At 39.8% G+C, this 12,627-nt stretch overlaps 2 protein-coding genes across 2 annotated transcripts; one reads left to right on the top strand and one right to left on the bottom strand.

Moving 5' to 3' along the window:
- Positions 1–2,168: 2,168 nt before the first annotated feature.
- LOC117444897 (protein RD3) lies at positions 2,169–3,313 on the bottom strand. The gene is made up of 2 exons (XM_034080280.1): positions 3,012–3,313; positions 2,169–2,544 (listed from the first exon to the last, which is right to left on the bottom strand). The coding sequence occupies exons 1-2, from the start codon at positions 3,311–3,313 to the stop codon at positions 2,169–2,171; spliced, it is 678 nt and encodes a 225-aa protein (XP_033936171.1).
- Positions 3,314–7,379: 4,066 nt separating this feature from the next.
- LOC117444898 (tropomyosin beta chain-like) lies at positions 7,380–10,567 on the top strand (the record flags this gene model as incomplete). The annotated part of the gene is made up of 4 exons (XM_034080281.2): positions 7,380–7,593; positions 9,358–9,441; positions 9,921–10,096; positions 10,371–10,567. Coding segments are annotated over exons 3-4 (359 nt in total), but the record flags the coding sequence as incomplete, so codon positions are not given.
- Positions 10,568–12,627: the final 2,060 nt, after the last annotated feature.

The raw sequence follows: 12,627 nt of genomic DNA, 5'->3' as shown, positions 1-12,627 counted from the left end.
ATCTAAGCAGGTGCAGCTTTCTGTAACATATTCAACACAACTACACTAGATGTACACAACGTATTTATATTTATTTACAGAGCAGGTTTAGGCTTTCCCACTACAATTTCACTTTTGTAGGAAAAGCTTCAGGGCTACTATTTAAAAATAAGTCTATTTAACATATATAAATGCGGGAATAACAAAGTCACATGAAGTCTGAAATGTACATTTAAAACGGAGCAGACATCTTTCTTGGAACACACCTCAGAGAAGTTATGAGAACATATCTATATTTACAAATATACATTCACAAAATTAAAATATGACAGATAATATGCAGTTTTTCCTTTGCTTGATTATACCATGAGATCTCCCAAACACACATTTGGTTGTTGCAGCAAAACAAGGATACAAACTAAAACCAGATAAGTACAGAAACATAAATAAATAAGAATATAGATAAGAATTACAAAACATTGAAACTTTACAGGAGCATTTATAGACAAAGAGCCACTGTGACTTCTGTCCTAACCTGACTTCTCTCTACTACAGAACACAGCTTTGCACTTGGTTGCACGACATGTATTTAAAGTTCATTAGGTGTGTATTAGTCATCAGGAGCTCCTGCAGCAGCTGTTTGTATAACAGGATACTTGAAGCATGAAAAGGTTAGCAAAGCAACATATTTAACTCAACAAACCACCATGCAGCACATTTGAGCTTTTTGTATTTTGTATTCATGGTCCCCAGACAATGTATCTTAATGACTTTGATGATCCTCTGAGATTTCCTGTAGTCCCAACAGAAGGTTCGGTGAGATCACATGTTCCCCAAATTGTAATCTCTTTTATTTGACTTTTCATTGAGTGCTTTACAATGTCAAATACTTTGGTATGTTTATGTTAAACCATTAATATCAGCCCCAACTGCACTTTGGGTTTCCGCTAATTAGAAAATGTTAGCACACTAATCTAAGATGGTAAACATGGTCAATATGATCCCTGCTTAACATCAGCTTGTTACTGACATTAGCATTGAGCTTAAATCAACAATGTGTGCTACACTGTAAAAATGTACCAGCATTTCACAACAGTATTATTTTACAGTGACATATTGCAATCAAGGCCCCCTGTAATATCCCAACAAATACATGTAAAAAGGACTGTATCCTTGGATTTCACAGCATTCAACTATTATTTCACAATAAAATACTGCAATCAAAATCCTCTGTAATATCAAATCAAATGTTGTAATATCACAACAACATTGTAAACATTGCAAGGATTTCACAGCGTTTAAGAGCATCATATTACAGAGAAATATTTTAATCAAAAGCCCCTGTAATATCACAACAAAATATCTATAAAACTACAGTAAAATTGGATTTGACATTATTTAACTATTATTTCACAGTAAAGCACTGTACTCAAAATCATCTGTAATAGCACAACCCATTACTGTAACATTTGAATTGTGCAGCATTGCCCATGTGTAGAATAGACTATTCTAACCGGCGTGTGTCCTGCAGCCTACTTCTCAAACCGTCTGGAAGATTTTAACTGAGACATTCCCTATTTGATTTGACCCAACTGGACTCACGGGTGAGAAGCTTTTTGTGCATTTTTGCTTGCTGTATGTGGATGACGTGATTAGTCACGTCATCCAATAGTATTTGACAGGAAACCATTGTATGAACTTCCTCCAGGAAGTACCAGAGCTGGGGACTATGTTATGCACGTATATCATTGTAAATTGACAGTCAATTGCTGGCAACTCTTTTGCATTACTTTCACAGTACACATTGTAAAGTCACAGTAAATGACTGGCAACTCCTGCATTGCTTTCACAATAGAAATGTAAAAGTACAGGCCCTTGTTGTAATGCATGTACAACAAAATGATGTAATTTCCCAGTAACATACTAATATCACAGTAATTCCTTAGTCATTGAAGCTGAAGTTACAGTATGTTTTACCTTTACAAAAATGCATTGTAATATCATGGATGTGAAATTACAATACATTGCTGTGAAGATGTTCACAGTAAATTGCTGTGAACCTTACTGTGAAAGTCATGCAAAAAGTTGCCAGGTAATTATTGTGAATTCACGGTGAATATGTTTACAGTGTATGTACAGCCGAATACAGCCAGCCATAGCCACTGTGCACATTCTCTCCCCCAACTCCCTCACCCCTGTGCACTCTGCTCCAGAGGGCTGATCTCTGGCATGCTCCTGCTCCTTCCCTTTATCGCCCTGACCTTGATGACCTCTTCCTCCCCATCTTCATCTTCCTCCTCCTCCTTGTACCAATCCACTTGCTGCTGCAGATTCCCCCTGGAGCCTCGCATGCCACTGCCCTTGAAAAGCTGACCTTTGCTGAACTTGCTGCAGAAAGTATCAAAAGAGAGGCTCTTGCTGCGCTGCTGCTTGTGGAAGACAGCGCTCTGAGTCTGCACGTCTTCAGCTCTGTTCACTTGGTCCATGCACTCGTGTAGCACTGAGCGAAACAGCCGGGAAACCTCGGGAACGTCAGGCTCGATCTGAGATACCAGCTGCCTGAACCTGCAGGAATATAGCAGAACATAGGGCAAGTTATTGATATACAGATGATCATTCTAAGTGGGGAAGTGCCATCGCCATCAGGTGGGCATTGAAGTCTTTTTACAGGGGTCCACAATCCCTCGCTATACGCCCATGGTAACATATGAACTCTGATTACACCAAAGTGTCCTGGAAAGTGGATTATGTAAAGCCAGTCAGTGTCAATTATTGAATACATAAATCCTTTTATCTTCAGAAACAACAGTTTAAGATCTCTGGTCAGGTAAAGTCCTCTCTGAGAGATGCAGAATATTAATATTATTATTATTATTATTATTATTATATTATAAGTTAGTTAAGGGTGTTATGAGGATTGGATTAACAGCAGCTCTTCTTCTGTTTCCTCTATTCTATCTTCCTGCTTGTATTTCAAGCTTTCCGTCTTCTCTGTCACATTTACTTTTTCTATGTCTCTTTGCGTTTCCCACCTGATGATCAGAGGGCCACACTGTGCAGGGGGGATCTTGGCACAGAGGTCCTGCAGCTCCAGCAGGTTGCTGGGCGTCAGCTCGTAGGGCTGCGGGGTCGGGGGGGAGGCCAGCCAGCTGTAGTTGGCGGTGGAGGAGGAGCTGCGACGCCGACCCTCTGTCAGACGCTCCAGACGGATGCGCTCAGTGCGCTTCACTATGGCCCCCAACTCCAACATCAGAGTGTTGGTCACCAACTCCTCAGAGCTGCGCTGGCCGGGCACTTTGGGCTCAGAGAAGAAAACTGCAGACCAAGGAAACATCTGGGAAAGAAGGGCATAGTTGACACACACACACACACACACACACACACACACACACACACACACACACACACACACACACACACACACACACACACACACACACACACACACACACACACACACACACACACACACACACACACACACACACACACACACACACCATCACTTCAGGGGATATTATATTGACTTACATGCATTTCCTGGAGACTTATCCTAACCTTAACCATAACCAACACATGCCTAACCCTAACCCTAAACCTAACCAATCACCAATCATTAACCCTAAAATTAATGATTCCCCTTATGGGGACCTCCAATTTGTCCCCATAAGGGAGGCGAGTCCCCACACGTGACTGTGTAAACAGATTTAGGTCCCCACAAGTATAGTAATGCTAGGCCACACACACACACACACACACACACACACACACACACACACACACACACACACACACACACACACACACACACACACACACACACACACAAACACACACCCACACCCACACACACACACACACACACACACACACACACACACACACACACACACACACACACACACACACACACACACACACACACACACACACACACACACACACACACACACACACACACACACACACACTCAGTCTTTTGCAATATTGTCCTTGTTGAATTTCACCCATTAAAGCATATTAACCCTTAGATACATAAGTGGGTCTTTTTTGACCCGGTGAGGTGGTTTTCTTGAAGTATCTTTGTAATCACATGTTTGTATCATTTCATATTCCAGCTATTCCTCAAAAAACATGTTTTGGATATCGCCATTCACATTTTAAATAAAAATTGTATACATTTTAAGAAATTGTAGTTTTTGTATACTACCCCAAACTTCCATAAGTGGGTCAAAAATGACCCGCATGCATTTTCTATGGAATCCTCTGGGAACCTTTGATTCTTATCACCTGTTGCTGTCAGGAATACATTCACTGTAGGACACACAGACTATATCACAAGTGACACCTGTCAGGAAGATTATTTTACACAGCAAGATCTGATACCTGTCAGTTTAATAATAATAATAATAATAATAATAATAATAATAATAATAATAATAATAATAATAATGCATTATATACTTGAAATGTTTTGGCTCTATGAAACCGTGTACTTATATGATTCTGTTTTCTTCAAGCTTGTATCTTCTTGGTCGAATGCACTTATTGTAAGTCGCTTTGGATAAAAGCGTCAGCTAAATGTAATGTAATGTAATATTTTTATAGGGCTTTTCAAGGACTCAAAATCGCTTTACAATATAAGGGAAGGTTAGGGTGGGGGGGGTATAGGACTATCAAACTTGATCAACTGGCATGGATTGATGGGGCGTGCTATGAGTAGACAAGAGGAGAAGAGATGAGTTTTGAAAAGGGACTGGAATACTGTGAGGGTCTCAGAATAGCGGAGGTCTTTGCATCAGTATGTTCAACACGTTTTTTTTCAAAATGTAAAAAAAATGTCTAAAATGATAAATAGTGAAAAATTAAATATAAAATATTTCTAGTGTGAACCAAACTATAATACTAAATATTATACAAGTGATTTGTCTTAACCAAAATGACAAAAATGGCATAAAAACACATATCATTCTAATACGGGTCCTTTTTGACCCACTTATTGAAGAGTGCAGGGTCCAGTCACTCGTGTATCGAAGGGTTAACTTGAATTGAAGAAGCAAAAGATGCGAAACTTGAATGCCATTCAATATTCTGTAAATATTTAGCTAATTTCAGTTTCCATACTCAGACAGCAACACAGAACACTAATAACGCCAGATAAACAGGTGGAACATGACTCACAATAATGACAGTAGCAAGTCATGTCTGATCAATATGTTTTCTAAAGATGAATCTTATCACTACTTATCCTCCTGCTCTAAATGCTCTAATAGCAGTTTGATTATCGACTCATCTTACCGTTGACTGGGTTTACAACACTGCAGTGTGTGTTTTCATTCAGAAATCCCCCTGTTTGTCTTCAGCCTTATTAGCAGCAGGCCTCTCTGGGATGGTGACATTAAATAAAGATTTAAACTCCTCAGACTCCTTTTCGGACGGCCCACAGTTTATCCTCTGCAGACAGGGCTCCTACTCCGGAGTGTGGACTGTGTCTGTGAGTTTGGGATTGAGAATAAATATAATCCTGTATTAATAAAGACAGAGAGGAGCTTACATCACATGTTCACTCACCTGGGAGAGTAGTGTATGTCTGACACGATTCAGGTTGGGTGTTTACATAATAGCACAGGATTGTTGGCTATTTACAGCTATAAGCAAAAGCTGTAATGAGGTACCATGTTATGGGATTTGGAAAACAATAGTTTTCTTTCAGATAAAGTATTCCCCATGTTTATATGTTTACATGTTCGGATATATTTATACATGTGTGTTAGATAGATACATATCTGTGTGTGACACTATCAGGAATCCACGTGGTCTGTGTTTTGTTTTTGTGTTGACCTTAAAAACGTCTCATGTGGTTATTGTATTCATGTTTCTGTGGTCTTCATTTTAACTTTTGTTCTTACTTGTGAAGCACTTTATGAATTTGATTTCTGTGAAAGGTGCTATAATAAATAAACGTATTATTAACTTTTATTTTATTGGTACCTTTTGTTTTTGTGTTTTTTGTTTTTTATATTACTTTTAATTCTATATATTGATTTATTTTTGGGAATATTTGTCACTAAAGTCATTGGAAATTTCTGTTAAGTAAATAAACAAAGCACTGACCAGCATATTTCCTAGTTTCAGATTGAACCCTGCCATTACATCCAGCACAGACGTGAAAATAACACAGTGTGTTTGAAAATGTGTTCCCAGTTCACAAACAAAATTATCCTTCAGACACACCTGTAATTATCAGACTGTTGTTATAATGTGTAACCACCCAAGTTATCTCTCAAGTTTAACTCAATACGTGTAAGTTGTTTGTCCCATGGCTAGCATTTTTTATGTAAGGTCAGTGCAGTCAGTTCCTGGGTTTCCACATCACTCAGCACTGAGCCACCAAATCCCAGATTACTTTCAAATCCACAGCCTACCTGGAAGAATGAGTGACTATAATAACCATTATAATCTAATTACAGTTGCCTTTGGTCTCTATACAGTGGATGCTGCTGTAACTAAAAAGAAACTGTGTTAATCTACCAGTTTTTAATAATATATTGAATGTTTTTGATTATTGAAAATACTAGTATTTTGCCCTCCAGTAGCTACAAACACCAGGAATGAAAACATGATATAGGCTTAAATGATTATTCGTTTTGTGGTCTTCCAAAATCTAACCAAAACATTACACCAGAAGGTTACAACATGCAGAAGCACTGAGCCTACACAACGTCTTTGCATATGCACTCAAATCTAATCCACTTTAGATTTATAGAAGTTGTTTCATCATGCTACAAAATAGCAAGCAAGATCTTTTTTAACAGGCACTTTAATGAAAGAGTATCTGGTTAATGGAAACATAGGCTGGTTAACATAGACTACTGCTATTTTATATGATTTACTGTGTGTATTATATCCCACATAAGCTACATTAGTTCAGCCCCAATGCATTTTCAAAATGCCCAAGATGTAACTCAGATCTGGGCATCTCACATCTTTTAAAAGATTAAGCATTCTATTCTTTGTTGTTGTTCTTTTTATAACTTCATCCCAGAAGGAGGCGACATTGACCTGCAACCAGAGTTTTAGCAAGAATATCTATCTGACCTGTCTATTTTACCTTTACAGGCCTACATCTGTCCATGGGCTTTTACTGGATAACAATAAAACCCATAGATTCAACTTGAAAGTAATTGCCTTCTGAATCATTTATACACAAATGAAAGACCAGAGGACTGTTATCTCTTAATTGAGGAGACGTGTGATCTGAACGGCAGATTTGTGGTGAGGTCACTAGAGGTCATCAGAGGTGCACACAGCCGCCGCGAGGACTTCTCCCAAAACATTCCCCTTCTACGTCACTATCCCCGCCCCGCCTCGTGCCACAACGACTTTTGTCAGCTGCACGAGACGCGCGGCGTATTGCCTCAGATATGAAAACTGTCAGTTAACGTCAGTTGGAAGCTTCGTCAGTTGATAGCACCGGTTCCGTTCGGAGCGACCGTTGACCCTTTGAGTAGTAGAGCAGAACCGGAGGCTGTGGGGGCTCACCAGCGGTACCAGAGCCCGGCTCCGGGTGAGACTACCCGGCGACTGGCGCTCTTTGTATCTCTAAACTGCGGGGTAAGTAGCTTTAGTGCGGGGTTAGCTTGTAGCATGAGTGCTAGGTGGGTTGTCAGTCACTGTCCGCTGATGAGCCGAGCTCTAACAGCGGATGGAAACGTCATTCTCAAACGGTCATGGTGACGGTTCTGGATAATCCACTAACCTGTTACATTGAAATTCAACTTTTTGTTTGTTATGAAGGTTGTCAGCTCTCACTTGTTCTGTTTAAACCTCGTGATCAGTCCAGCACAGGCCAGGGTCCAGCTGCTGGATCTCTGCCTCCTCTACTAATCCAAACCTGCTCTTATTTATCTGTGTACTTCGGTAAAGTAGAAGTACCAGAGTGTAGGAATACTCTGTTACAAGTAAAAGCCCTGCATTCAAATGTTACTCAAGTAAAAGTAGAAAAGCATTGGCATCAAAATATACTTAAAGTACCAAAAGTACTCATTATGCAGATTAGCTCATTTCAGAATAATATATAATATGTTTTGATTATAATTATTGATGCATGAATGTGTTTATCACAGCTGCTAAAGGTGCAGCTCATTTTAATTAATTTGTATAGTGCAGCTTCATATATCTGTTCAAGTTCAGGATATTATTATTTTAGGTGTCTACAAGATCTTTTAGGAATTTAGGTGTGGTTCTTGGAAGGAAAATATAATGTCTATATGTTTAACTTTGCTAGATTTAAGTACCTATATGCTATTATCTCTAAGCTTTAATTATTGAATACATCTCTCTTTTTTAAAGATAATTTAGAAATGTAGCATTTTTATTTTAAAATGTACAGTGACTACATGGCTTGCCATACTAGTGCATTGTATTTGTTTGATCACAAGATAGAGACAGGTGTGGGATCCCCTGCCTGTCTCTATCTTGGTAAGTCATTGGACTGTGAAAACACTAATGACATTACAGGAAATAATTCATGGACTTAACCATTATGTCCCTTTAAAAAGTCACTGATACTTTTATTTGATCAATTATGTGAATTAGACTCGAGGTGAAAAATATATTTGATTACATTGTCTTTATTGGCTACAATTTCTATAATGTATGACTGAAGTCAAAGTTCAGAAAAAATGTAAAACACTGGCACCATTTTTACATATCAGGATTTTCTGCTTTTCTATTTGTTAAATCTTTGTAAATTGCTGTTGAACTTCCTGGACAGACTTTTCTGAGAACAATCAGGTTTTAAAATAAGGTGTGAATTTGACTAAAACATCTGTCCTTTCAGTTTAGCATTTCTGCCACTCTCATTTTCAGACACAAGTAAACACACTGAGAAAATCTGACCGAAGTTATAGTGCTAATGGCCTTGAGGCTGGAGTACATCGAGTACAAACTCGGTTCAGCTTACACGAATCAGGCTTTTCTTCATTCCAACACTCATTTCTTAATGTTTACCTTACTGTATGAACCCATTTAAGTGCTAGTGAAACATGGTTTGCAGCTTTATATGCAGGATATAACCGTTTTTATCCACGCATATAGCTGTTGCAGAAGTTATAGAGAGAATGGATTTATTTTCAACTTGCAACATTGCAGGCGGTCTGTGGAAAACACTGAGTCACAGCTGCCCAGCGGTGACAACAAGCGTCTCCCTGTGGGACCAAAGCCTTAGCAACATAACATTCTTTGGACAAGACTCACAGCGAGAGGCACAGATGATTGAAACATGTTTAGATACATGTGGCGTGGATTGGATCCTCTGTCACAACACAAACTCCCTACACCTTACTTTAACAGGCCTGTACTTCCTCTTTGTTGCAGGCTGTGCAGTAGTTTCTTCACTCCAGCTGCCAACTCCTATGGCTCCAGGCACTGCCTGACTTTTGATCTGTCAAGCAGGGACAGGTCAGCATGCTGACTTTCTTATGAATTCATACATTTGCACACAAATTGCCTTCAGGATTGAAAATAAATGTTTTCTCCAGAGGAGATTCTTATGCATGAAAAACAATACAACTAACTAGGGCTGCTCGATTATGGCAAAAATCATAATCTCGATTATTTGGGTCAATAATTGATCTCACGATTATTAAAAAACGATTATCCATTTAATTTGAAAACATCCATTTATTGAAAAAAAGAAATGTGAACAGTATGTTTTTAACAGTTGATTACCCTGAACCTTAAGTATAATTCAACTGAAAAACCAATAAATAAAATAATAATTAAAAGATAATCGTTTTATTTCGATTTCATAATCGTTGCAAGCCAAAATCGTAATTGCGATTAAAATACGATTTCATTGAGCAGCCCTACAACTAAGCCAAAAAAGCCAAACATGTATTTTATGTTTTATGCTGAAAGTTATTGTCCCACCCTGTCAGGTCCAGACAGAGAGATGAGCTGGGCGGAGGAGGACTGGACCGTGGGGCTGTCGGGACGGGTTCTGCAGAAGGTGAAGGAGCTGCAGGTCAATCAGGAGCGACTGTCCAGAGAGAGCAAACAGAAAGAGCTTCAACTGGACAACATCCATACAAGCCTCGAAAAACAGACATCGAAGGTACAAGCAGCCATGTGGCAGCTTTGTTTTTCAACATTACTAACCTCAACCTTGTTGTCACATTCACATTGTTACACGAGCAAGCTTTACTGACCTTTAAAGTGTACAGAGTCTCTGTAATGTGCACTTCAAATAAACTAAAGTTGAAGTATAATCCTGTCAAACATTGCCACAGTCAATCGTATCTGACAGGATTTGTTATTTCAGTTTTGTTAGTATAATCCTAAAATATTTACCTTTCCTTATCCGCCTTCTCTTCCTCTCCCCTACCAAGTATGAGGAGGTGCGTGGGGAGCTGGTCTGCACGCAGAGAGAGCTCCAGAGCGTCAGCAAGGAGGCCAAGGCGGCAGTGAGCAGCAGTGAGCGCCTCACACAGGAGCTTCACACCAAGAAGGCCCAAGTGTGCTCTCTGGAGGGCCAGGCAGACGCCGCTCGCACACTCAACAACAAACTCACCCAGGAAGTCAAAAGGTTAGCAATAATGTGCCATTGGGATTTTTTCAATTCTTTTTCTGGTAGTTTTTCTAAATATGAGTTTGCTAGATGCATTTGATGGAAGCGTAACAATTAATATGGAGCTAATAGACAGGGCTGTACATAACTGGTGCGCAGGTGCACCTCCGCCAAAAAAAGAGCACCGGGTCATTTGAAAAAAGGCGCATTTGCGTACCAAAATTGAGAGAGGGAGAGGGAGAGAGAGAAGGGAAAAGAGAAAAGAGAGGAGAGAGAGAGAAAGAAAGATATTTGCGAGTTGCATATGAACTCAGGGTCGGCCCGTAGCACTGGCGTTATAGATGTTCGCCTAGGGCGCCAGATCTGGGGAGGCGCTGCGCTGGCAGTTCTGGGAGGGAAAAAAACATTTTTGACCGTTGGGGCTCATCCTAATTTTCGACCTTGATGTAACACATTCATAATTAAGTAAATGTAACACCCTTTTCACCCCGGTTACACGTTTCATTTGCCCTGTACGATGGGCGCTGTAAGTGATGAAAATGGGGGATGTTGGCTTATCTGGCACCCGCAGCTCACAGCCAAAGTGCGAGTGAGGGAGGGAGAGAGAGAGAGAGAGAGAGAGAAGGGCGCACCGCCCCGCCCCGTACCGGCGCTGTTGTTATTAGAATCTGGTGCTAGCTGCTCTAACGGATATAAGAAGAAGATGTTTCTACAATAATGTGGAGGGAGAGTCCTCTCCAGTCAGACTGAGAGGCTGATACTACAGCTCAGTGAGGTAAAGGACTCGTTGAGTGTTTAGATAGTTCACTTTAGTCTAAGTTCAAACAGTTTGGTCACAATTTATGTAAACACATATTTCCAAGGCACTCCTTTATAATTAATGGGATAAACAGGTGTGAAATCATTCCAATGTATACTATAGGACAGTAACCAAAAATATCTTTTAAAACTGGAGAGATAAAAAAAAAATGCATAAATAAATAAATGTTAAGGTAAAATAAGATATGAATGAACAACACAAATAAATAAGTTACATTCATTTGTTATTGGCTATGGTAATTGGTAGGTTATTGGTTATGTTCACATACTTATTTGATTATATCCACTTGACAACAGAGACTTTCGACCCAAAACTAGCTGTTGACTTGTGGGTGCAAGCATCTAATCGCAGACTCAACCAGAGAGAAAGAAGTAAGCCTACATCATCAGCTACCATGTCTGACAGAGAGGAGAACAGTCAGGAGAGTGATGACAGCTTGTAGGATTACTGTCGTGCTAATGTTGTCTTGTGTTCTGTGTTCACCTCTGTGTGTTCAGTGCCGTGTGTCTGGCAAATAAAGTCAAGACCCCCTCAAAAGTTACGGTTTATTTCATTTTAAGGATGAGCACCAAGCAACATCTCCAGGTGCTCCTTTGAGAACCAGGGCAAAAAAAGTTATGTGCACCCCTGCTAATAGATTAGAAGATACTAGGGATGCACCGATCGATCGGCCGATACTCACTCTCTACCGATCGATCGGTGCTCTCTAAACATGCCGATCGCGAGAGCCGATCGCATGACGTAAAATACATGATACTTTTCTCTGTGTGCGGCAAAACAAGCTCGCCAAAATGGCTTCACCGGTCTGGCAGTATTTCAAGGTGTCCGAAAAAGACAGTAAAATAGCGGAATGCAACGTGTGTGTGAAGCAGAAATCCTGCAGCTCCGCCCGCTGAGACGGACCGGTGAGCGGAGCGAAACACACAAGAGTTAGATGCTTAGCTATTTGATCTACCTCTGGAACAAGCTAAACTAGTTATTATAAATATATTTATTCTTCACTGTCGGGTCATTCATTACTGGATCAGTGAGCTGCATGAGATACTGACAGGCTGTCAGGAGGGAGAGAGGAAAAGAGAGAGCTTCCGCTCATTTCTCCCGTGTTATTATCCCAAGTGAATGTAAACTTGAATAATGTACATCATTTGAATGTAATAATTAAGTTGATTGTTGTTTGTGGAAGCTCCAGAGAATGAGCCCATTAACTGAGTTTCAAACATCACTTTAAATGGAAGATTTAAAGTGATGTTTAAATCTT

Source organism: Pseudochaenichthys georgianus, unplaced genomic scaffold (genome assembly GCF_902827115.2).
Source record: "Pseudochaenichthys georgianus unplaced genomic scaffold, fPseGeo1.2 scaffold_988_arrow_ctg1, whole genome shotgun sequence".
Taxonomy (NCBI): Eukaryota; Metazoa; Chordata; class Actinopteri; order Perciformes; family Channichthyidae; genus Pseudochaenichthys; species Pseudochaenichthys georgianus.
Note: the sequence above shows the minus strand (reverse complement) of the source record. Positions and strands in the feature narration are given on the sequence as shown.

What these genes read in the sequence shown, in the direction of transcription:
- LOC117444897 (XM_034080280.1), bottom strand. Translation starts at nt 3,313, where the DNA reads ATGTTTCCTTGGTCTGCAGTTTTCTTCTCTGAGCCCAAAGTGCCCGGC. An exon ending in TGTGGCCCTCTGATCATCAG is followed by an intron (nt 2,545 to 3,011) that starts GTGGGAAACGCA and finishes ATATTCCTGCAG; the next exon opens with GTTCAGGCAGCTGGTATCTC.